The following is a 25722-nucleotide window of genomic DNA, read 5'->3' on the forward strand; positions in this document are numbered from 1 at the left end:
TATCGTTTATGATCTCCTCAGCAACCTCTAGAGTTTAGCCAACAGGTGAGGCTTCCTATCCACAGCAAGAGATCAGACAACTATTCTATGCACTGTCAACAAAACCTCTTAAAGGCCAGTGCTGGATACTTCAAAAATAAGCTTTGCTTTTTATATGTTAACTGAATGAGAGGGCAACCAATCATGAATTATAGTTGCAGTTAATCTTAAAGTTTGATCATCACACTACCCTTTCTTTAATTCACCCTCTGCGCAGTTGAGCCATCAAGTTGGTGAACCGTACACTGATTTTCAAAGGGAAGGAACAGCTGCAGATGATTTCTTCTGCTGAGGTAATAGCATGGCTCTAGACAATTATAGGGTACCAAAATGGCCAAAACTCACTTGCAGTCAAACCAATATACTTTGCATGCAAACATATTTGGTAGACACCTATCCAATATACCTCAAGATAACCAATTAAAAGCTCCTCTCAAGAGGTAATGTACGAGCTGCCTACTGCAACCCAAAAGGAAAACGCTTTTGTATCAGGAGAAAGAATATTTGGTACAGTGGTGGTTGAGGTTATGGAAAAAGGGAAAGCTGAAGTAGGAATTTTCCCTTTTACAGCATTCCTTATGAAAATAAAAAAACTCTCAATGCCTCCTGCTTGGCTTTGAAACCCTTCCGAAGGTTGTGGGCTGTTTTCAAAACTGTACAGCTTAAACACTAGCTACAAAGCAAAAGAAAACACCATGGCAAATGATATAACAGATAGCTGCTAGCAATGATTAAGCATTGGTATCTTAATTAAAATTCAGTTCCCCCAGCAAGGCAGAGGTAAATAAATGATACAGGGGCCGATTTTGACCTTCAGTTGACCGACCACCAGAGGGAGCTGGTCAGCTACTCGTTTTGGCAGGGAAGAACCCCCTCCACCCCCCACCACACCCCTTGATCCTGGTAACTGTTTTGGAGCCAGTCCCCCAGAGAACTGCAGAGAGCCAAGCGGGTCACATAAAGCAGTCATGGGACTATTACCTGCAAGAGGAATGGTGGCGGAGGGGGGTGGGGGTTGATGGTGAAAGTGTGTCAGATTGTTGAAGCCTTGAGGGCGGGGATGGGAAGTGTTGGGGCGGTGGTAGTGGTGAGCGGACAATGCTATCAACTACTGCACCAGCCAAACTTGTTTTGGTGGACACTGGAGGTGCGTGCAGGGACCCACAATACCAACAGCTTGCCCATGGAACTGCTTGGAACCTGCAATCAGGAGGCACATAGTTCTCCGCTTGTATTGTAAATCAAGCATCTGATTTAAAACATTGTATGACCACAAATCACTGGGTATTGTGACCCAGTGTGACCCAGCCACACTTCTAATGATACCAACCTGCAATAAGGCTGTTAGCATTGAACATGGGTACTCACAGCTGACCCCGCTGTGTCTGAGCCATAGAGACCCTGGAGGTCATGGATCAAATCTCCAGGCATGGCCGAGATGGTCCATCCCAGTCGGGGCAGCAGGAACAAGAACTACTGTATCAGGAAAAGAAAAATTAATCATTGTGTCCACTTCTAATGGGCATCTGTTGACCTCTGTGACATTGTCTAGGTGTAAATATCAGGTGAGGGCCATATCAGTTTGCCCTTGATGCCAAATGGAGGCAGTGACAAAAGATTTTTGGGAAACTGCTACTGTGTATCTCAGCAAATCATCAATATCGTCAGCGGATGGGGGGCACTTGGAAAAAATAATCAATATATTATTAAGCATACAGTGGATTCATCCAGCTAATAAATGTATTGATCAATGTTAGACCATTTACATTAAAACCTCCTCAACTGCATTGGTTCTTAATAATAAAAAAAATCGGTAAGCTTATGATCTTACTCAAAACCAGCAGCGGTGATTTCTGATTATATGTTCCGAAAATCACTTTGCTATAAACTATGCTAACATATGTTCACATATGTTGGTGCAAAAGTTGCAATGGGTGTGTTCTGTATACATCAGGACGCTGCAAAACATAAATTAAGTCATATGCTCTCTGATTTATCCGTGTCTCAGAATCCTTTTGTACACATTTCGTAAAATATTATCAACAACATTTTAAAAGCAGTGCCATAAATCAGCCTGTGGGATTAGGAGCAAGAGATTTTCAGAGCATATAGCCCAAACAGCTGTTAGAAAGTTCTAATGTGTTGTGATGACTTGTTTAAAGCAACAGGAAACATCTGAGAGCTCATGTATTTAGCACTGGGTTTTGGAATGGTCTATATTATTTGAAGAAATCATTTTGCTAGTAAATCTTTAAAATCCCCACATCAACACCTCAGTAGGTATGTTTACTACACTGTGCAATCGGGATATCCATCAGCTTGACTTATTATCTTTACTTTTAGCGAGCTGAACACATCCAGGGAGGTAGTGGCCATGTCAGTTCTGGCCTCAAGACATTTAGCTCACTCTCCCTCACTTACCCTCCCTTTTCCCCCTGTCTCACGTGTGCCTTGCCCCTCTGGTCTTCGTACTCTCTTTGTTCCCCTTTCTCCTCTTCCCCCTCTTCTCCAGTCTTGTCTCTTTCACCATCTTCATTATTCCTTCCCTAATTCCTTTCCTGCTCCTTTTCTCTTTCCTCTCCCCCCTTTTAAATCTCTCTGATTTACTCCCATCTTTTTCCCTTGTATCAACCTGCTCCTCTCTCATTGAAACCTATCGAATCTTTAAAGGTCTAGAGAGAATAGACCTGCAATAGAGGTACAATCTAGGTCAGGAACAGAGGACATAGCCATAGTATAGCACTTCTCTTTAGAACCAAGGTGAGGAGGAATGTCTTTAACTAGAGGGTGGTGAATCCGTGGAATTCATTGCCACATTCAGTTGTGGAGGCCAAGTCATTGGGTATATTTAAATCAGCGGTTGATAGTTGCTTGAATAGGAAGGGTTAATAACTTTGAAAAGGTCACAGGAAGAAGCTATGAGAATGGGGTTGAGAGGGAAAACAATTCAGCTATGATCAAATGATGGAGCAGACTCATTGGGCTAAATGGCCCAATTCTGCTTCAATACCTTCTGATCTTTAAATGGTCTTTAAAAAGGAATGACTAGCTAACAGAAAAATAGAATGGCATAGGGATCAGCACTGGGGCTTCAACCATCTTTAATATATTATTAATGAATTAGATCAAAGGACTAAATGTAGCCAAATTTACTGATGATACAAAGATGTAGGGGTCATTATTATAAAGAAAACCCAAAGAGCCAACAAAGAGAGATAGAGAGGCTGAACGAGTATAATGTGAGAAGGTGTGAGGTAATCCGCTTCGGAAAGAAGAGCTTAAGAAAAATATTATTTTAACAAAGTGACATTGCAAAATGTATATAGGAGTATAAGAAATAGGAAGTTGAGTGGACTAACCAGCCTTTAGGTCTACTGCATTAGACACTAAGATCATGGAAGATCTTCTACCACAGTACCATCTTCCTGCTTCAGCTCCTTTTCCCTTGATTACCTCTATGTCTCTAAACCTGTTCATCTCTTTTTTGACTGAAGACAAAGACTAAGAATTCACAACCCTCCAGGTTTGAGTACTCCAAAGGTTCATTATTCCTGAGGTGAAGAAATTTCTCCTTGCTCATACCACCCTTTATTCTGAAACTGAGATACCTGGGCTGAGACATCTCAGCTGCAGGAGTGATCTACCCTTCATCTAACTTGTCAAGTCCTTTGAAATTTTGCAGGTTTCAGCGAAATCACTTTTCTTATTTCTCAACTCTAGAGAACACCAGATTAGTCAATCTCTCCTCAAGAAACCACCTTCCTTTGAACTGCTCGCATGAAGCTGCATGGAACTCTCTCAATGTCGTGTATGTTCTTTTGTAGGTGAGCAGACTAAAAAATGTATAAATACTCCAGGCATAGTATCCTTCATAGAAGAGAGGGATATGGGGTTCCAGTAAATGAACACAAAAGGTTTGTCACACAGGTGCCACAAGTGATTAGGAAGGGGCATGGGTTATAAAAGGAATGAAGTTTCAGATTTTGCTAGCTGCTGCTGACACTGAATGTGAAGTACTGCTTGCAGATTTTCCTGTGTATTTAAGGGAGAAAATATTTTCAAAGGAGGCAGGGGAAGAGAAAGTTCTCTGGCTTATTTCCTGGGCTGAAAGAGCTGACATAGGAAGAGAAGTTTCAAAGGAAGAGAAGGAAGAAATATTCATTGGGATTTCAAAGAATGAGAGGTTCTGAAGGGAATTAGCAGAGGGGAGGAGAAGAGAACGTTTCCCCCAGTTTCAGAACAAAGATGGAACATTAAAGCAGAGATCAGAGATGGGGAGCAGTTTTGTTTTCAGAGAACTGTGACCCTTTGGACCTCACCACTCCGAAGATCAATGGAGGTGGAGTCATTGAAAATACTCAAGGCAGGAATAGACCAAAATTTGAATTTTGGGTGAGTCAGGAAAGCAAAGTAAAGTGGCACTGAGATCAATTCTGGATCTTTAGTGGGGCTGATTAGCATTTTTAAAATATTCTCATGTCTTCCTTTCTTTCTCCTCTCTCTTCCCTTCTTCACCTCTCTTTCTCAAAGTCTGCCATACCTTCTTCTACAGCAGAGGCTCCCAACCTTTTTTATGCCATGGAGCCTTACCACTAACCAAGAGGTCCATGGACCCCATGTTGGGAACCCCTGTCCTAGACCCTTCTTCCTTTCCCTTGTTTCTGCCTCTTTTCTCTTCCCATTCTGCTACCCTATGAACTTCTTCTCATTCCAATACTAAGTGCTACATTTGAGGTTTGGCCATTGCCTACCATAACAGGAATCAGCCTACGATAGATGTTCCCAGCTGCGGTGTCCAGACGCCTGTGAACTGTGGAACTCCACAAAGGCAAGTTGGGATGGCAATGAAGAGGGATGGGACTGAGGGCGAGAAAGGGAGTTGAAGCTTAAAAGGTTTGGGAGTACAGACATACGCGTCTTTAAAAATAGGAGAGCAAATGCATTTTCAGAAAAAGTACATTTTATAAATGAGGTTTTGTTAAATAAAGGCAAAGAATCAATATTCCACCTGTACAGATCATTGGATAGTCTCCAGTCCCAATGTTTTCTCTGGAAATGTCAAGGATTTGGTCATAATGTGTCACTAAACACATCTTTCCCAACCTCAATCCCTCCCCCACACGCTCTGATTTCCGCAGGGAACGCTCTCTCTGTGATTTTCATTTTCACTTGTCCCTCCTCACTGATCTACCTCCTGGCACTTATCCCTGCAAGTGTGACAAGTACAATATTTGCCCCTATACCTTCTCCCTTACTACCATTGGACCTTAGACAGTCCTTCCAAATAAGGTGATAATTCGCCTGCAAGTCTGTTGGGGGACCATCTATTTTATCCAGTGCTCCAATGTGGCCTCCTCTACATCACCGAGATCTGTCATAGATTGGGGCAACCGCATCGTCGAGCACCTTTGCTCTGTCCACCACAACTGGCAGGATTTCTTGGTGACCGCTGACTTTCCATTCCCATTCTGATGTGTCAGTCCATGGCCATTCTCAGGCCGGAGGAGCAGCAGCTCATATTCCATCTCTAACTTCTGGTAATTCCTCCCTCCCCCTTTCTCTTTATACCATTCCCCATTCTGACTCTCCTCTTACACCTTCTCTATACCTGCCCATCACCTCCCTCTAGTGCCCCTCCTCCTTCTCTTTCTCCCATGGTCCATCATCCTCTCCTATCAGATATATTCTTCTTCAGTCCTTTATCTTTTCCACCTGTCACCTCTCAGCTTTTCAATTCATTCCGCTTTCTCCACATACCCACCTTCTCCCTCACCTGGCTTCACCTACCACTAGCCAGTTTACACTTTCCCCTACCATCTTATTCTGGCTTCATCCCCCTTCCTTTCCAGATGAAGGGTCTCAGCCCAAAATGTAGACTGTTTATTTTCCACAGATACTGCCTTACCTGCTAAGTTCCTCTAGCATTTTGTGTTTTTTGATTTAGTTTAGAAGAGATAGGATTTGACAAGAGGAAAGAAAGGTTTTAACTAAGACTGTGATGACAAGAACCATAGAACACTACAGCACAGTACAGGCCCTTCAGCCCTTCATGTTGTGTCAACCCATATAATCCTTTAAAAAAATACTAAACCCACACAACCCCATAACCCTCTATTTTTCTTTCATCCATGTGCCTGTCCAAGCGGCTCCTAAATACCCCTAATGTTTTAGCCTCCACCACCATCCCTGGCAAGTCATTCCAGGCACTCACAACCCTCTGTGTAAAAAACTTACCCCTGATGTCTTAATTTTGTACATATTGTTATGGTCCAGTCCAGAGCCCACATTCTGGGTCTTGATCTGGTCCATAGACTCCAGGTCTTGTAGCCGTCCCTCCTTTCGCCCTTGAGCCTAATTAGTCACACCTGTGGATCATCGTGGCTTGTTGGGGCTCAAGGAGGCGCACCTGATGCCCATCAGCTGGCGGTGTATATAGGGGGCTCTGGGGGCAGAGTGGAGTGGGGGTTGCTGTTCATCCTGTGCTTTCTGGATTGGAATACCCATAGTTAAAGACCGGTTCTGTGAGTAAATCTGGCAGTCACCCTGGACCAAGCTCCTTTCCTATCCCTTGCCTCCATTGGGCAAGCCTGGACAGACTGCTGTTGCCTGGTGGGGGACTTTGCCCCTTCCTATCCCTTGCTGCTGATGGGTTGTGCCCTGCAACCTACCCAGGTGCCCTGTGACCTGCCCAGGCCCCTGTGTTCCTGCCTGGGAGGTCTGGGCCCTGCTCAAGAGTTATGTGGCCTGCCCAGTGAACTCTGGGATCTGGCCTTGCCTGAACTCCAAGACTCTCCTGGAACCACAGAATCACCTTGAATATCACATCCCTCACACACACCACGGTCACCATATCTTGTTGATTGTTTAGTTGTTCCCGTCCTGCCCCTAGTACTTAGTGTGTCCTGCACTTGGGTCCAGCCTCCTGTCCCCTTATGACACACATACCCCCTGGTGTTTGCTATTGGTGCCCTGGGAAACAGGTACTGACTATCCACCCTATCTATGTCTTTGACAACCTTGTAGAACCCTATCAAATCCCCTCTGATTCTTCTACGCTTCAAAGAAAAAAGTCCCAGCTCTGCTAACCTTGCTTCATGTGACTTGTTCTCCAGTCCAGGCAACATCCTGGTAAATCTTTGCACTCTCTCCATAGCTTCCACTTCCTTCCTATAATAAGGTGACCAGAATTGAACAGAATACTCTAACTGTGGTCTCACCAGAGATTTATAGAGTTGCAACATGACCTCTCTACTCTTGAATTCAATCCCCCTGTTAATGAAGCCTAGCATCTCATAGGCCTTCTTAACTACCCTATCAACCTGCGCAGCGACCGTGAGGGATGTATGGATTTGAACTCCAAGGTCCCTTGTTCATCCACACTCTTAAGCAACTGACCATTAATCCTGTACTCGCTCTTCTGGTTTGTCCTTCCAAAATGCATCACCTCACACTTATCCGGATTGAACTCCATCTGCCATTTTTTCTGCCCTACTCTGCAGCCTGTCTATATCCTCTTGTAACCTTTCACAACCTGCAGCTCCATCCACAACTCCTCCAATCTTCATGTCATCCACAAACTTACTCACCCATCCTTCGGCCTCTACATCCAGGTCATTTATAAAAATCATAAATATCAGGGGGCCCAGGACAGATCCCTGCAGCACTCCACTAGTCACCGATCTCCAGGCAGAATACTTTCCTTCCACAACTACCCTCTGCTTTTGTCCCTTAAGCCAATTTTTTATCCAAACAGCCAAGGTTCCACTTATCCCATGCTTCATGACTTTCTGGATGAGTCTGTCATGAGGGACCTTGTCAAATGCTTTGCAAGTCCATGCAGACCACATCCACTGCCCTACCCTCATCAATTTCTTTTGTTACCTCTTCAAAAAACTCAATCAGGCTCATGAGGCATAATCTTCCCTTCACAAAGCCATGTTGACTATCCATGAGTAGACTGTACTTCTCCAAATGCTTGTAGATCCTATCCTTAAGAATCCTTTCCAGTAGTTTGCAGACTACTGAAGTAAGACTCACTGGTCTATAGTTCCCAGTTTTCTCCCTATTCCTTTTTTAAACAAGGGAACTACATTTGCCATTCTCCAGTCCTCCGGCACTTCCCCTGCAGCCAAAGAGGATTCAAAGATCATAGCTAATGCTCCTGCGATCTCTTCTCTCAATTCCTACAACAACCTGGGGTGTACCATATCCAGACCTGGGGATTTATCAATCTTGATGTTTTTAAGAAGATCCAACACTTCTTCCATAATCTCCACATTGTCCAGCACACAGGCCTGCTCTATTTTGACCTTACCCTGATCAAGATTCTTTTCACTTGCGCATACTGAAGCAAAGTATTCATTTAGGGCATCCCTATTCTCCACCGCCTCCAGGCACATGTTGCCCTCTTTATCCTTTAGCGGTCCCACCTTCGTTCTCATCATCTTCCTGTTCTTCACATATGCATAGAACGCCTTGGGGTGCTCCTTAATCCTACATGCCAAGGCCTTCTCATGCGCCCTTCGAGCTCTCCTAAGTCCTTTCTTTAGTTCTGTCCTGGCTACCCTATATTTCTCATGAGCCCCTCCTACTTCCTGCTTCTTATATCTAATATATGCTTCCTTTTTCCTCTTGACGAGTTGCCTCACATGTTTTGTCAACCATGGTTCCCTTTTCCTACCATTTTTTTCTTGCCTCAGTGGGACAAACCTATCCTGAACTCAGCTCAAGTGGTCCCTAAACTTCTCCCACATTACTTCTGTGCTTTCCCCTTTGAACATCTGTTTCTTATTCACTCTCACTAGTTTCTACCTCATCCCTTCAAAGTTCGCCCTTCCCTAGTTAAGCACTTCACCATTTTGTCTGATTTTATTCTTTTCCATAGCTCTGCTGAAGCTAAGGGAGTCACTCTCACTAAAATGCTCCCCCACCAAGAAGTCTGTCACCTGACCAGGTTCATTACCCAGAACTAGATCCAGTATAGCCTCTCCTCTCATCAGCCGGTCCACATACTGTGTCAGGAATCCTTCTTGAACACACCTGACAAATTCAGCCCCATTTATCCCCCTTGCACTCAGGAGGTGCCAGTCAATATGAGGGAAGTTGAAATCACCCATAACTACTACCCTGTATTTTGTGCACCATTCTAAAATCAGCCTACTTATCTGCTCCTCAGTGTCCCGAGGGCAATTTGGGGGCCTATAGACTACTCCCAGCACAGTGACTGATCCCCTCCTATTTCTGACTTCCACCTAGACTGACTCCGTGGACACTCCTTCTGCAGCATCCTCTCTTTCTATAGCCGTGATACTATCCCTGACCAGCAATGCCACTCCCCCCCCCCCCCCACCTTTTCTACCTCCCATCCTATTCCTTTTAAAACACCTGAACTTCAGGACCTGCATCATCCAATCCTGTCCTTCCTCCAACCAAGTTTCAGTAGTGGCCACAACATCGTAGTTCCACGTACTACAAACCCCATTTCCAAAAAAGTTGGGATATTTTCCAAAATGCAATATAAACAAAAATCTGTGATATGTTAATTCACATGAACCTTTATTTAACTGACAAAAGTACAAAGAAAAGATTTTCAATAGTTTTACTGACCAACATAATTATATTTCGTAAATATACACAAATTTAGAATTTGATCGCTGCAACACAACGAAAGTTGGGACAGAGTTAAAATAAGATTGAAAACTGCACAGAATATTCAAGTAACACCAGTTTGGAAGACTCCACATTAAGCAGGCTAGTTGGTAGCAGGTGAGGTATCATGATTGGGTATAAAAGTAGCGTCCATCAAAGGCTCAGTCTTTGCAAGCAAGGATGGGTCATGGCTCACCCCTTTGTGCCAAAATTCATGAGAGAATTGTTAGTCATTTCAAAAGGGACATTTCCCAATGCAAGATTGCAGAGAATTTAGGTCTTTCAACATCTACAGTACATAATATTGTGAAAAGATTCAGAGAATTCTGAGACATCTCGGTGCGTAAAGGGCAAGGTTGGAAACCACTGTTGAATGCGCGTGATCTTCGAGCCCTTAGGTGGCACTGCCTAAGAAACCGTCACGCTACTGTGACAATTATAGCCACCTGGGCTTGGGAATACTTCGGAAAACCATTGTCACTTAATACAGTCCGTCTCTGCATCCAGAAATACAACTTGAAACTGTATTACTCAAGGAGGAAGCCATACATCAACTCTATCCAGAAACACCAGTGAGTTCTCTGGGCCCAAGCTCATCTCAGATGGACTGAAAGACTGTGGAACCATGTGCTGTGGTCAGATAAGTCCACATTTCAGCTAGTTTTCGGAAAAAACGGGTGTCGAGTTCTCCGTGCCAAAGATGAAAACAACCATCCTGATTGTTATCAGCGAAAGGTGCAAAAGCCAGCATCTGTGATGGTATAGGGGTGCATCAGTGCCCACGGCATGGGTGAGTTGCATGTATGTGAAGGTACCATTGACTCTGAGGCGTATATTAGGATTTTAGAGAGACATATGTTGCCATCAAGGGGATGTCTCTTCCCGGGACGTCCACGCTTATTTCAGCAGGACAATGCCAGACTACATTCTGCACGGACTACAACAGCGTGGCTTTGTAGACACAGAGTGCGTGTGCTTGACTGGCCTGCTGCCAGTCCAGGTCTATCTCCAATTGAAAATGTATGGCATATCATGAAGAGGAGAATCAAACAACGGAGACCACGGACTGTTGAGCAGCTGAAGTCTTATATCAAGCAAGAATGGACAAAATTTCCAATTACAAATCTACTACAATTAATATCCTCAGTTCCAAAACGATTAAAAAGTGTTATTAAAAGGAAAGGTGATGTAAAACAATGGTAAACATGCCTCTGTCCCAACTTTTGTTGAGTGTGTTGCAGCCATCAAATTCTAAATTTGTGTATATTTACAAAATACAATTAAGTTGGTCAGTAAAACTATTGAAAATCTTTTCTTTGTACTTTTGTCAGTTAAATAAAGGTTCACGTGAATTAACATAGCACAGGTTTTTGTTTTTATTGCATTTTAGAAAATATCCCAACTTTTCTGGAAATGGGGTTTGTAATCCATGCTCTAAATTCATCCTCCAAGCATTGAAATAGACACATTTCAACCCCTTTAACTGCTACAATTATGTTTCGTCCCCTGCCTGTCCTTCCTCATCAACTCAGAACTCTTAACATCATGTCCTCAGGACTCACATTCTGATTCCCACCTCCTTGCCAAACTAGTTTAAACCCTCCCCAACAGCTCTATCAAACCTGCCCACCAGGATATTGATCCCCCAGGATTCAAGTGCAACCCGTCCTTTTTGTACAGGTCACACCTGTTCCAAAAGAGGTCCCAATGATCCAGAAATCTGAATCCCTGCCCCCTGCTCCATTCCCTCAGCCACGCATTTATCCTCCACCTCATTCTATTCCGATTCTCACTGTCAAGTGGCACAGGCAGTAATCCAGAGATTACTACCTTTGAGGTCCTGCTTTTCAACTTCCTTCCTAACTCCCTGTAGTTTTCTTTCAGGACCTCTTCCCTTTTCCTACCTATGTCATTGGTACCAGTATGTACCACGACCTCTGGCTATTCTCCCTCCCACTGCAGGATATCTTGGACACGATCAGAAACAACCCGAACCCTGGCACCTGGGAGGCAAACTACCATCCGAGTTTCTTTCCTGCGTCCGCAGAATCACCTGTCTGACCCCCTGACTATAGAGTCGCCTATCACTACTGGAGTTATTTTCCAAGGAATATGCAGAATAAAGAGAAGACCCCCAAACAACACCATTTCATCATTTCCTGTCAGTCACCTTATGTACCTTATGCTCCTGTGCCTTGCATCACTTTATGAATATATAATCAATCTATGCATATAAGCTATCTTATACATTTATAGTTATTGAGTTTTTGGTAATTATTGTGATCTTTATCATATTGTGCGTGTGTTTTTTTTGTGCTGCATTGGATCCGGAGTAGCAATTATTTCATTCTCCTTTACACTTGTGTACTGAAAGCAACATTAAACAATCTTGATTGAATAGAATTAATTAAAACTACGAAAGCTTAATAAAATCAACAAACAAACAGCAATTTCTTCTAATTGTTGAAATAGTCACAGCAAATCCTACTTTTAATATCATCCAGGGGCTAGTGATAGAAATTCAGACCCTATACTTTTCCAAGGGACATGAAGAGAAGTAGTGACAGAAATAGTGTACTAAACTAAAAAAAAAGACGCATAGAAATCTATGATGACCTTAGGATGTTCCATAACATTTTATAGTTATCAAAGTACTTCTTAACAAAAACATGTGCGATGAAGATTTATGACTCAATAATTTTATGAAAGATGACAGTCAATTGAAGCTTTGAGCTTATAATATATGCCCTGTATCTTTTACATAGGTATATGGGCCCTTGGTTTAACATATTAGCTAAAAGGCGGCACTTTTGACATCAGAAGAGATGTACAGTGGACTGCTAGTTCATTCACTGCTGCTTTTCCGACATTAGAATATAACCAAATACCCTCAGCAGAGACAGAAGTTCAAGAGCTATCTTATATCCTGTTGTATATTGCATTTTGCAACATCAGCTTCCTTCATAGGACTTGGACTGTATTTGCTTAGTTTAATCTCATGATAAGAATAGCATTATAGACTGAAAACTATGGTGCTCATCTTCAGTCATAATATTTACGACTGGGATCAGCTACACATGTGTAGCAATGCTAAATCTCTATTTCATGGACACGAGTCCTCCTGTTCCAAGTTCAATGCAACATTTCTTATAGGGCATCACACAAAATGCTAGAGGAACTCAGCAGGTCAGACAAAGGGTCTCAGATTGAAACATCGACCGTTTATTCATTTCTATAGATCCTCACTGGCCTGCTTAATTCCTTCAGCATTTTCTGATAATTGATTTGGAGTTCCAGCATCTGCAGACTTTCTCATTTTTATGATTTGTTACAGGGCATCTGGAATTATTAGTTTCTTATTCAGCAAGTTCCATCCATTCATCTACTGGTGGCTCGAAGGGACAAAGCTTCCATAAAAATCTTCATATGAGACCTGTTGTTTCAATCATCATTTCCTACTGTGGAGAAAGAGAAGGCAGCACAGGAAAGTTGGGAGGTAGGTTAAGAACTCTGACTTCAAATAATTTAACCCAATCAGAATCAGATTTATTATGAAAAGTATACTAACCAATACTAAACTAGGCATGACAACCCGCCTCAGAGTACTGAAATGCTACATTTATCCAGTTATGTTATATGGCTCAGAATGTTGGACAATATCTAGTAACATGAGCAAACGAATTGAAGCAGCAGAGATGTGGTTTTTGAGGACGATGCAAAGAATACCATGGATGAAATTACTATCTAATGAGGATGTCATGAACAGAGCAAGCACAAAAAGAGAAATAATGTACGAGATTATGAAAAGGCAACGTAACTTCATTGGACATGTGATTAGGAAAGAGGAGTTAGAATGCACAGTAATTATGGGAAAGATCGAAGGGAAGAAAGCAAGTGGAAGTCAAAGACAAATTATGATGGAAGCAGGAGCCAGAGAAATGGAAATGAATACGAATAGATTAATCCACTTGACCCAAAACAGGAGTGTGTGGGCCATGGCAGTCAAAGGTCAAACTGGGCATGGTACCTGATGACGATGATGATGATTATCACTGACCTGTTGTAAAGCATGCTGTTTTGTGGCAGCAAGACATGGAAAATTACTAAAAGTTACAATAAAAAGTAAATAAATAAATAGTGCAAAATAGCAAATAGAAATAGTAAGGTAGTGTTCATGGACCATTCAGAAATATGATGGCTGTTCCTAAAAGGTTGAGTGTGGGTCTTCAGGTTCCCTACCCAATGGTAGTAGTGAGAAGAGGGCATGTCCCAGGAGTGAGGGTCTTTAATGATGGGTCCCACCTTCCTGAGACTCCATCCTTTGAAGATATCCTCAATGATCAGGAGGCTCATGCCCATGATGGAGCTGCCTAAGACTGCAACCGCCTCCTGTGCTCCTGTGCATGGAAGCCTCAAACTAGGTGTTGATGTAACCAGTCAGAAGGCTCTCCATGGCACATCTGGAGAAATTCGTTACAGAATTTGGTAACATACAAAATCTCCACAAGCGCCCAATGAAGTTTAACTGCTTCATGACTGCATCGGTGTGTTGGGCCCAGGATAGGTCCTCTGAGATGCTGACATGCAGAAACTTGAAGCCGCTGACCCCTCAACATGTGTTTGCCCACCATCAATTCTTTGGTCTTGTTGATATGCCATGAATTAAGTTGAGATAAACTAAAATGTAAGAAATGTTAAAAACATGATGAAACATTGCAAGGGAGATACAAAGTGCCAGATAAGTGCAATGCAATGCCATTGGAAAAGGGATATGTTTGAAGCACTGTAGGGCATCGTGATGCTCAAAGGTGGCCCTGGTTTATTTCCCCAACCTATGGATCATGGAATGTCTGTGTCATATCAATCTGGAGTTCAGGATTGAAAACTTGAACAGGCTAGTTAAAATTCTTCTTTTGAGAGGCCTAATTGGAAAGCTGAAGTGAGGAATGCCTCCAAGAGGAAAGGATGAAGGAAGAAATATGTGAACGCCCAGCTTTTCCAACAATACAATGACAAAGTAGGAAATGACTGAGGGGAAGGGGCATAAGTAAACAATCAAGGGTGGGGATAGGAAGGAGATTACATAATCAAGAAACTCCTGGGTCCTCATGCTTAATAGCTTTTCTGAAAACTTCAGAAAAACAAACAATTACCAGCTGATGTGATACTTCCCATTAATGGAAGCTGAAAACTACATTCAGCATAGTATGAGCTTACTGAATGCAGCATAAACACAAATATACTGTGTGAGATAAAATAATTTTCTGATAGCCACCTAATTTCTAGGCGTGGTTCTGAATGGCTCATTGGACATTATGGGTTAAACTTACGTTACTTGTGCTTTGCCATACTCAAATTAGTTAAATGGCTCGTTAAAGACAAGCATAGCGATCTTAAATATGATCTGAATACCAGAGCGTGTCCCTGCTCATCAAAACATGTTATTTGAAATTCTTCATCTGTGAAACATGTGTTAATGATTAATAATATTTAACCTCTAAAAGATAAGCATATCATAAACTACTAAAATTAACACTTAGAGGCAATCTGTCTGGAACCTCCAGTCTGGGGTACTTAGGTCAGAAATAATAGCACAGCCCAGTTTGTTTCCTTAAATAATGAATTACAGACTTACATTTCAATAACATGAAAGACTCAAAAGCAAAACACCAAAATCCTACTAATGTTCGATTTCCAATTTGCACAAGCCAACTTCGACTTATTTTTTTCTTTCATCCAGTTGAGTGAGCCTAAGCAGCCTGATCTCGTTTAATTTCCATTGCACATTACATAGGTTTGATGAAGTAGAGTTAATAGGGAGGGAGACAGGGGGTGAAATAAAGTCAGGGAGACTTTATTTATAAAGACTTGAGAAAACTTTCTTCCACTTTACTCGGATTGAAGAGGTAACATGTCAGTCTTTGCCCTTCACTGTTTCCTCTCATCATTGAGAATTGCTACGGGTCAGACATAGAAACTTGTCTGAACTATGAGACATACCTGATAATGAAATACAAAAAGCTCATATCGGACATCTCTCTCCCCTTTCTCAACCTTGCTGTCTCCATCTCTATTGATACCAAACCTACAGACTTTTAGATTTATCTTGACTATACCTCTTCCCACCCGATCATTTGTAAAAATGCTATTCCTTTTTCTCAGTCCCACAATCTCTGCTGCATCTTCTCTCACGATGTGGCTTACCATTCTAGAATTCCTGAGATGTTCTCCTTTTTCAAAAGACAGGGTTTCCCTTCCACCCTCCATCACCGCTGTCCTCATCTGCATCTCTTCCATTTCATGCACATCTGTGTTCACTCCATCCTTCCACCACCATAACAGAGATAGTCTTTCCTTATTCTTACCCACCACCCTATGAGCTCCATATCCAGCTTATCATTCCCTGTAACTTTTGCAATCTATCAGAGGATCCTACTGGTAAACATATCTTTTCCCATTTCCCTTCACCATATACCCCCTACTACTCTCCACTTTCTGCATTAATCACTCTCTACATGATTTCCTTGTTCACTCATCCTTCCTCAATGATCTCTCTCCTGACCCTTATTCCTACAGTGTAACAAGTGATACACTTGCCCTTAAATGTCATCCCTCACAACATTTCAGAACCTCAAATAGTCCTTCCAGATGAGGCAACATTTCACCTGCAAGCTGAGGTTGGCTATTGCACAGGGTGCTCCACTAGATGGTGAAACTGGATGTAAATTGGAGGACTTTATCTCAGCATCTCAAAAGGCGGGATTTCCCAGTGGACACCCACTTTAACTCAACTTCCCATTCCCTTTCTGACATGTCAGTCCATGGCCTCCTTTACTATCACAATGAGGCCACTCTCATACTGGGGGTGGAATACATATTCCATCTGGGTAACCTATAATTGCTTCAGTATTCACTATGGAGAAGGATCTTGGTGATTGTAGGGATGACTTACAGCGGATTGAAAGCTTGAGCAGGTCAACATTAAGAAAAAGGATGTGCTGAAGCCTTTGGAAAGCATCAAGTTGGATAAGTCTCCGGAACTGGATGAGATGTACCCCAAGCTACTGTGGGAGGCAAGGAAGAAGATTGCTGAGCCTCTGGAAAAGATCTTTCAATCACCAATGGAGACGGGAGATGTTTAGGAGGATTAGAGGGTTGCGGATGTTGTTCCTTTATTCAAGAAAGGGAGTAGAGATAGTCTAGGAAACTATAGACCAGTGAGTCTTTCTTCAGTGGTTGGTAAGTTGATGGAAAAGATCCAGAGAGGCAGGGTTTATGAACATTTGGAGAGGCATAATGTGATTCAGAATAGCTAATAGCTTTGAGTGAAAACCAGGTCGTGCCTTATGAGCCTGATTAATTTTTTTGAGGATGTGACTAAACACATTGATAGAGATGTAGTGTATGGGGATTTCAGCAAAGCATTTGATAAGATACCCCATGCAAGGCTTATTGAGAAAATAAGGAGGCATGGGATTCCAGGGGACCTTGCTTTGTAGATCCAGAATTGGCTTGTTTACAAAAGGCAAAGAGTGGTTGTAGACAGGACATATTCTGCATGCAGGTCGGTGACCAGTGATGTGCCTCAGGGATCTGTTCTGAGACCTTACTCTTCGTGATTTTTATAAATGACCTAGATGAGGAAGTGGAGGGATGGGTTAGTAAATTTGCTGCTGACACGAAGGTTGGGGGTGTTGTGGATAGTGTGGAGGGCTGTCAGAGGTTACAGCAGGACTTCAATAGGGTGCAAACCTAGGCTAAGAAGTGGCAGATGGAGTTCAACCCAGATAAGTGTGAAGTGGTTCATTTTGGCAGGTCAAATATGATGGCAGAATATAGTATTAATGGTAAGACCCTTGGCAGTGTGGAGGATCAGAGGGATCTTGGGGTCCGAGTCCATAGGACACTCAATGCTGCTGCGCAGGTTGACTCTGTGGTTAAGCAGGCGTATGGTGCATTGGCCTTCATCAACTGTGGGTTTGAGTTTAGGAGCGGAGAGGTAATGTTACAGCTATATAGGACCCTGGTCAGACCCCACTTGGAGTACTGTGCTCATTTCTGGTCGCCTCACTACTGGAAGGATGAGGGAACTATACAAAGGGTGCAGAGGAGATTTACAAGGATGTTGCCTGGATTGGTAAGCATGCCTTATGAGAATAGGTTGAGTGAACTCAGCCTTTTCTCCTTGGAGCAGCAGAAGATGAGAGGTGACCTGATAGAGGTGTACAAGATGATGAGAGGCATTGATCATGTAGCTGGTCAGCTTTTTCCCAGGGCTGAAATGACTAGCACGAGAGGGCACAGGTTTAAGGTGCTTGGAAGTAGATGCAAAGGAGATGTCAGGGGTAAGTTTTTTACTCAGAGAGTGGTGAATGCACGGAATGAGCTGCCGGTGATGATGGTGGAGGCAGATACAATAGGGTCTTTTCAGAGACTTCTGGATAAGTACATTGAGCTTAGAAAAATCGAAAGCTATGAGTAACCCTAGGTAATTTCTAAAGTAAGTTCATGTTCGGCACAGCATTGTGGGCTGAAGGGCCTGTATTGTGCTGTGTGTTTTCTATGTTCTATAAGACCATTAGACATAGGAGCAGAATTTGGCCATTCAGCCCATCGAGTCTTCTCTACCATTCCATCATGGCTGATTTATTATCCCTTTGAACCCCATTCCCTCATCTTACAGTTATCTCTCTGTAACCTTTGACACCCTGATTAATCAATAACCTATCAAATTTATTAAATATACCCCAACAACTTGGTCTCCACAGCTGTCCATGGCAAATGAACTCCACAGTTGCACCACCCTCTGGCAAACAAAATCCATCCTCAGCTCAGTTCTAAAGAGATGTCCCTTTATTCTGAGGCTGTATCCTTTGGTCTTAGACTCTCCCTCTATGGGAAATATCCACTCTGTCTCGGCCTTTCAATATTTGATAGGTTTCATTGAGATCCTCCCCCCCCCCCCCCCACCACATCAGTCTTCTATATCCAGTAAAAAGTTTGGATAGAGCCTTAAACAAAAACAAGCTGAATCTGAAGACACATTGTCATAGGACTCTCGGAATTATAGGCCAGAACTGCTGTATATTTTCTCATCATGGCCAGAAAGTGAAGCAGCTAATTAGAGTGTATGATGATATACATATGCCAAGCAGCAAATGAACTTACTGCAAGCCTAGACTTTACTACACACAGTGAAACGATGAGACCCCCTCCCTACGTCACATTTGAGTGTCTGTAATGATGACCAATCAATTGATTGATAAGCCTATAAAGGCCAAGTACTTGGAGAAGACACCACCAGTGAACAGCACACTGATAATATCTCCCCGTATGGTGAGGAAATATTTACAAATGGATTGCCAAGACCAAAGAACAACTCATCCTACCATAAAGAGTCTCAGCCCAAAGTGTCGACTGTTTTAATCTGTTCCATAAATACTGCCTGGCTTGCTGAGTTCCTCTGGCATTTTGTGTGTTTCCAACATCTGCAGATATTCTTGTCTTCGTGCAGCCATTATATAAGTTGCTCGTGATACAGGGTACTGAATGGTACACAGGTTAATGTTTTTAACAAGTTTGACCTGCCACATACGTATATGCACAATTAAATATGGATAAAGTAAGTCAATGCTTTCTAACAGTCAACATCTGTAAGGGGCTTTATTCATACCCCCCCCCCATCCCCCATTCAAATAAACCAGGTTAATCTTTGACAGGTCTCTGACTCCCATGTGTTACTCTACAAGGTTACTTCAGTCTATGCTAGGAACTCACCTGAGAAAATACAACAGATACATTGATGTTGAAATGTACACTATGCTTGGCAACTAGTTTGCAGACATTTCATCACCATTCGAGGTGACACCCTGAGTGTGCAGTTGTTGATGTTTCTCTCTTGGAGTACTGGTGTTTATATAAGCCCACATTCGCTTGCCTCAGTCCTGATTTGCTCCCACCCTTCAGTTGACTCTTGAATTCAATTGGCTCGTGTTTCTTTGGCACTTAGAGGTTCATAGGCGACATCTATTTCAATACATTCCCAGAGAGAAACAGCACCAGCTGCTCACTGAGGATATCAACTCGACTGATGATGAAACGTCTGCAACCTAACTGCCAATCTTGGTGAACACCACAACATCAAATGCCTCAACCTGAGCTACCAATAGTACCAGCATCCTGAACAACAAATAATCTGTTTCTGTCAACAAAATGCAGAGACATTGTCCAGAACATTTTCATACAGTTCATCGTTCCATCCTGCAATCCGATGGCTATGGTACGGGTGTACATACAAGTGCAGCAAATTTGTTAACTCGTTTATACCAGACTGAGTGGTAATAAATTATGCTGCAATGTACAGTATAATCATGCCACTTCTGCATTATGTCATCATGAAGAATGTTACTTACAATTCTCTTGATACCTTTCCAAATAAAATCAGGTTTGGCAAAATCCTCTTTAAGAAGACACAGCTGCTTTTTAAAGTAATCATTGTACTTTCACAGAGAATGGGAGATCTGACACCAGACTGCATAATCTGTAAGAAAATCGTTGACCATTGGCATGTAAGAAGCATGTCAGACACCAGACTGCATAGTCTGTAACAGAATTGCTGACCATTGGTACCTGTTCTTCTGCTCCACCTGCATGATTTCTGAAATTGCTGTTCGGCCAAGGTTTCCCACCGATGTACACATTCAGCGAAAAATTGCAATAGAAACAAACTACTATTTACCTCTTTTTCTCACCTAATGCCTGCAGACCAGTGCTCTGAATGTCGGCAACCTTTCTATCAGTGAGAAGCAATGGTTGCATTGAATTTACCTATGGTACTAGCAATTGAAACATAGACCTTTATTAATGTCTGAAGCGAAGTTCTGTCATTGTATATGACACGTAAAGCTCAAAACTGTTGTAGTATTTCTGTTTAGACAGAGCAGCATCAAATTCAATTCTTTGAGTATAACGCAGGGTTGTGTGATGATTTGATTACTGCACTCAGCATTAATTAAAGGATGGTATTGGACGGTGAACAGGTATCCACCACTGTATTTCTCCCAAAGTGAATTTTATATGTGTGTAATTGTGTCAATGGAACATTGTCACAGCCGTAATATTCTACTGCAATGTATCCTGTTCTCAGCAAATATTGTATTTCACAAGCAAAGTGTTGCAGTAACTCAGCAAGTCAGGCAGTGTCGATGAAGGGGAATGAATAGTTGGACATTTTGGGCTGAGACCTTTCATCAAGACTGGAAAAGAGGGGGGCAGAAGTCAGAATAAGAAGATGGAGGGGAGTGGAAGGAGTACAAGCTTGTGAAACCAAGTGAGGGGGAGAAAGGGGGTACCTGGGGTATGAAGCAAAAAGTTGGAAGGTGATAAGAGGAAGATAAGAAGGGCTGAAGAAGAACAGTGAGAAGAGTGAACCATCGAAGAAAGGAAGGTGGAGGGAATCAGAGAGAGGTGATGGGCAGGTGAGAAGAGAAGGGGTGAGAGGGTAACCAGAATGGGAAATGGAAAAAGAGATAAGGGTGTGGGGGGGGGGGGAGAAATGACCAATGTTAGAGAAATCAACATTCATGGAATTAGATTATAGAAACATAGAAAACCTACAGCACAATACAGGCCCTTCAGCCCACAATACTGTGCCGAACATGAACTTACATTAGAAATTACCTAGGGTTACCCATAGCTTTCGATTTTTCTAAGCTCCCTGTACCGATCCAGGAGTCTCTTAAAAGACCCTATCGTATCCGCCTCCACCACCATCACTGGCAGCCCATTCCATGCACTCACCACACTCTGCATAAAAAATTTACTCCTGACATCTCCTTAGTATACACTTGCAAGCACCTTAAAACTGTGTCCCTTCATGTTAGCCATTTCAGTCTTGGGAAAAAGTGTCTGACTATCCACATGATTAATGCTTCTTATCATCTTATACACCTCTATTAGGTTGCCTCTCATCCTCTGCTGTCCAAGGAGAAAAGGCTGAGTTCAACCTATTCTCATAAGGCATGCTCCCAGGCAACATCCTGGTAAATCTCCTCTGCACCTTTTCTATGGTTTCCACATCCTTCCAGTAGTGAGGCGACCAGAACTGAGCACAGTACTCCAAGTGGGGTCTGACCAGGGTCCTATATAGCTGTAACATTATCTCTCTGCTCCTAAACTCAATCCCACAGTTGATGAAGCCAATGAACCGTATACCTTCTCAACCACACAGTCAACCTGCACAGCAGTTGTGAGTGTCCTATGGACTCAGACCCCAGATCCCTCTGATCCTCCATACTGCCAAGAGTCTTACCATTAATACTATATTCTGCCATCCTATTTGACCTACCAGAATGACCACTTCACCCTTATCTGGGCTGAGTTCCATCTGCCACTTCTCAGTCCAATTTTGCATCCTATCGATGTCCTTCTGTAACCTCTGACAGCCCTCCACACTTTCCACAACACTCCCAACCTTTGTGTCATCAGTAAATTTACTAACCCTTTTCTCCACTTCCTCATCCAGGTCATTTATAAAAATCACAAAAAGAAGGCGTCCCATAACAGATCCCTGAGGCACAGCCCAGGTCACCGACGTCCATGCAAAATATGACCTATCTACAACCACTCTTTGCCTCCTGTGGACAAGCCAATTCTGGATCCACAAAGCAAGGTTCCCTTGGATCTCATGCCTTCTTACTTTCTCAATGAGCCTTGCATGGGGTACCTTATCAAATCCTTTGCTGAAATCCATATACACTACATCTACTGCTCTAATCCTCCAATCCTCCAGAACCTCTCCCGTCCCTATTGATGATGCAAAGATCATCGCCAGAGGCTCAGCAATCTCCTCCCTTGCCTCCCACAGTAGCCTGGGGTACATCTCATGCAGTATGCAGTCCCGGAGACTTATCCAATTTGATGTTTTCCAAAAGCTCCAGCACATCCTCTTTCTTAATGTCTATATGCTCAAGCTTTTCAATTCACTGTAAGTCATCCCTATAATCTCCAAGATCCTTTTCCATAGTGAACACTGAAGTAAAGTATTCATTAAGTACCTCTGCTATCTCCTCTGGTTCTATACACACTTTTCCACTGTCACACTTGATTGGTCCTATTCCCTCATGTCTTATTGTCTTGCTCTTCACATACTTGTAGAATGCCTTGGGGTTTTCTTGAATCCTGCTCACCAAGGCCTTCTCATGGCCCCTTCTGGCTCTCCTAATTTCATTCTTAAGCTCCTTCCTGCTAGCCTTATAATCTTCTAGATCTCTATCATTACCTAGTTTTTTGAACCTTTCGTAAGCTTTTCTTTTCTTCTTGACTAGATTTTCAACAGCCTTTCTACACCACAGTTCCTGAACCCTACCTTCCTTTAACTGTCTCATTGGAATGTACCTATGGAGAACACCACACAACTCCCTGAACATTTGCCACATCTTTGTCGTACATTTCCCTGAGAACATCTGTTCCCAATTTCAGCTTCCAAGTTCCTGCCTAATAGCTTCATATTTCCCCTTATTCCAATTAAACTTTTTCCGAACTTGTCTGCCATCCCCTTTATTGCTATGGTAAAGGAGACAGAATTGTGATCACTTTCTACAAAATGCTCTCCCACTGAGAAACCTGATTCCTGACCAGGTTCATTTCTCAATACCACTTCAAGAACAGCTTCTCCTCTTGTAGACTTATCCACATGTTGTGTCAAGAAACCTTCCAGCACACACCTAACAAACTCCACCCCATCTAAACCCCTCACTCCAGGTAGATGCCAATCAATATTTGGGAAATTAAAATCTCCCACCACAACAACCCTGTTATTATTACATCTTTCCAGATCTGTCTCCCTATTTGCTCCTCAATGTCCCTGTTACTATTGGGTGGTCTATAAAAAACACCCAGTAGAGTTATTGATCCCTTCCTGTTTCTAACTTCCACCCACAGAGACTCAGTAATCAATCTCTCCATGACTCTCTCCTTTACTGCAACCGTGACACTATCTCTGTCAGCAATGCCACACACTCACCTCTTTTGCCTTCCTCCCTGTCCTTTCTGAAACATCTAAAGCCCGGCACTCTAAGTAATCATTCCTACTCCTGAGCCATCCAAGTCTCTGTAATGTCCACATCATAGCTCCAGGCTCTAAGCTCGTTCACTTTGTTCATGATGCTTCTTGCATTAAAATAGACACATCTCAAACCATCAGTCTGAGTGTATCCCTTCTCTATCACCTGCCTATCTCACACTGTCTCCTGGCTTTCTCTATTTGTGAGCCAACCGTCACTTCCTCCATCTCTTCAGTTCGGTTCCCACCCCCCAGCAGTTCTAGTTTAAACTCTCCCCAATAGCCTTTGCAAACCTCCCTGCCAGGATCCCCCTCAGATTCAAGTGCAACCCATCCATTTTGTACATGTCACTCTTGCCCCAAAAGAGGTTCCAATGATCCAGCAATCTAAATCCCTGCCCCCACTCCAATCTTTCAGCCATGCATTTATCTTCCACCTCTCTCTATTCCTATACTCACTGTCGTGTGGCAAAGGCAGAAATCCTGAGTTTACTACCTTAGAGGTCCTGCTTCCCAACTTCCTATGTCGTTGGTACCAATATGTACCATTGTAGCGGTGTGCTACATGCAGCACTAAAATTACGACACGGAATCAGTAACTGCAGTCGAAGAAAAACTTTATTCGAAATACCCAGCCTTGCTTTTAAGCCTCCCTCAACCTGCCCCCCATGGCGCAGAGGCTCCAAAGCTCTGTGCTCGCAAACCCCCATAGGCTATCTCCCTTAGCCGGAATGCTGGCTAATTGTGAGCCAGTTCGGATGTGCCAGGAAATGAGTCGCCACACCATGACCTCTGGCTGTTCACCTTCCCAATTTAGAATATCATGGACGTGATCAGAAACATCCCAGACCCTGGCACCTGGGAGGCAAACTATTATCTGCATTTCTTTCCTGCATCCATAAAATCGCCTATCTGTCCCCTATTACTGCTGCCTTCTTCCTTTCCCTACCCTCTGAGCCACAGGGCCAGACTCTGTGCCAGAGGCACGGCCACCGTTGCTTCCCCCATGTAGACCCCCCCCCCCGAACAGTACTCATAACAGGAGTACTTATTGTTTTGGGAGACAACCATAAGGGTACTCTCTAGTATCTGACTCTTGCCCTTCCCTCTCCTGACTGTGACCCACATATCTGTCTCCTGAAGCCCCGGTGTGACTACTTGCCTATTGCTCCTCTCTGTCACCTCTTCACTTTCCCTGACCAGATGAAGGTCATCGAGCTGCGTCTCCAGTTCCCTCACCCAGTCCCTAAGGAGCTGCAGCTTGACGCACCTAGTGCAGATGTGGCCATTCGGGTGTGTGCGAGTCTCCCGGACTTCCCACATTGATATCCAGGACAGAACACTGGCCCTACAGACATAATTCCTGTTTCTAATCCTCACAAGTAACTTACCTCGCCTCGACTCGTTATTGCCGAAGCCCGAATGAGCAAAAGCCCTACTACACTGACTCAGATCACTCCGTCGATGTCCGTTCCTTTGATGACTGCTCTGCTAGGCAGTGTCTCCCTTTTATTCCTGAACATTCCCTGCTATCTAACTCATGATTGGTGCTCCGGTTATAGCCGCTGATAGGCTACGTACAATGAACAAATGCCCTTGCAGGTCCCTTTTTAAATAACCGCCTCCAATCTGCGAGAAATCCCTCTTGGTAAAGCTCTCTTGATGCCGCTGATAGGCCACATACATGGTATAACTATCTTGAATTGGAACGCCGGGAGAAATATTGATGTTTATATTGATTCACTGACCATTAACTTGCATTTTAATTACAAAACTGTGTGTTTTTTCATTATTCTAGCTGGTGGTATATAGATGCTGTTTAAAATTTGCTCTTCATATTGCTCATTAATATTGCAGCAGACTCTCCCTTCTGGTTCTCTGTTCCCTTATATGGAGGACTTACTTGGTGCTTGTCTCCAGAGATGGGAATAGTCTGACACATCGAGGCTTCATGTCCTTGCTTCTTGCAGAGA

General features: G+C 43.1%; 1 protein-coding gene across 10 annotated transcripts in view; it reads left to right on the forward strand.

Moving 5' to 3' along the window:
* The window catches only part of LOC132397159 (uncharacterized), a 54137-nt gene that overhangs the window by 12746 nt on the left and 15669 nt on the right, over positions 1-25722 (forward strand). For 8 of the 10 annotated variants that reach the window (XR_009513291.1, XR_009513289.1, XR_009513288.1 and 5 more), the window contains exon 2: positions 13022-13183. Coding sequence is in view for 3 of the 10 variants with exons in the window: in XM_059975537.1 (XP_059831520.1) it covers positions 13022-13183 (162 nt within the window). In the remaining 7 variants the exon portion in view is untranslated. Of the gene's footprint in view, positions 1-3759; positions 3864-13021; positions 13184-25722 lie in introns of all 10 variants that reach the window. The other 2 variants (XR_009513285.1, XR_009513286.1) reach the window with 1 other exon arrangement.

This window comes from Hypanus sabinus, chromosome 7 (genome assembly GCF_030144855.1).
Source record: "Hypanus sabinus isolate sHypSab1 chromosome 7, sHypSab1.hap1, whole genome shotgun sequence".
NCBI lineage: Eukaryota > Metazoa > Chordata > Chondrichthyes > Myliobatiformes > Dasyatidae > Hypanus > Hypanus sabinus.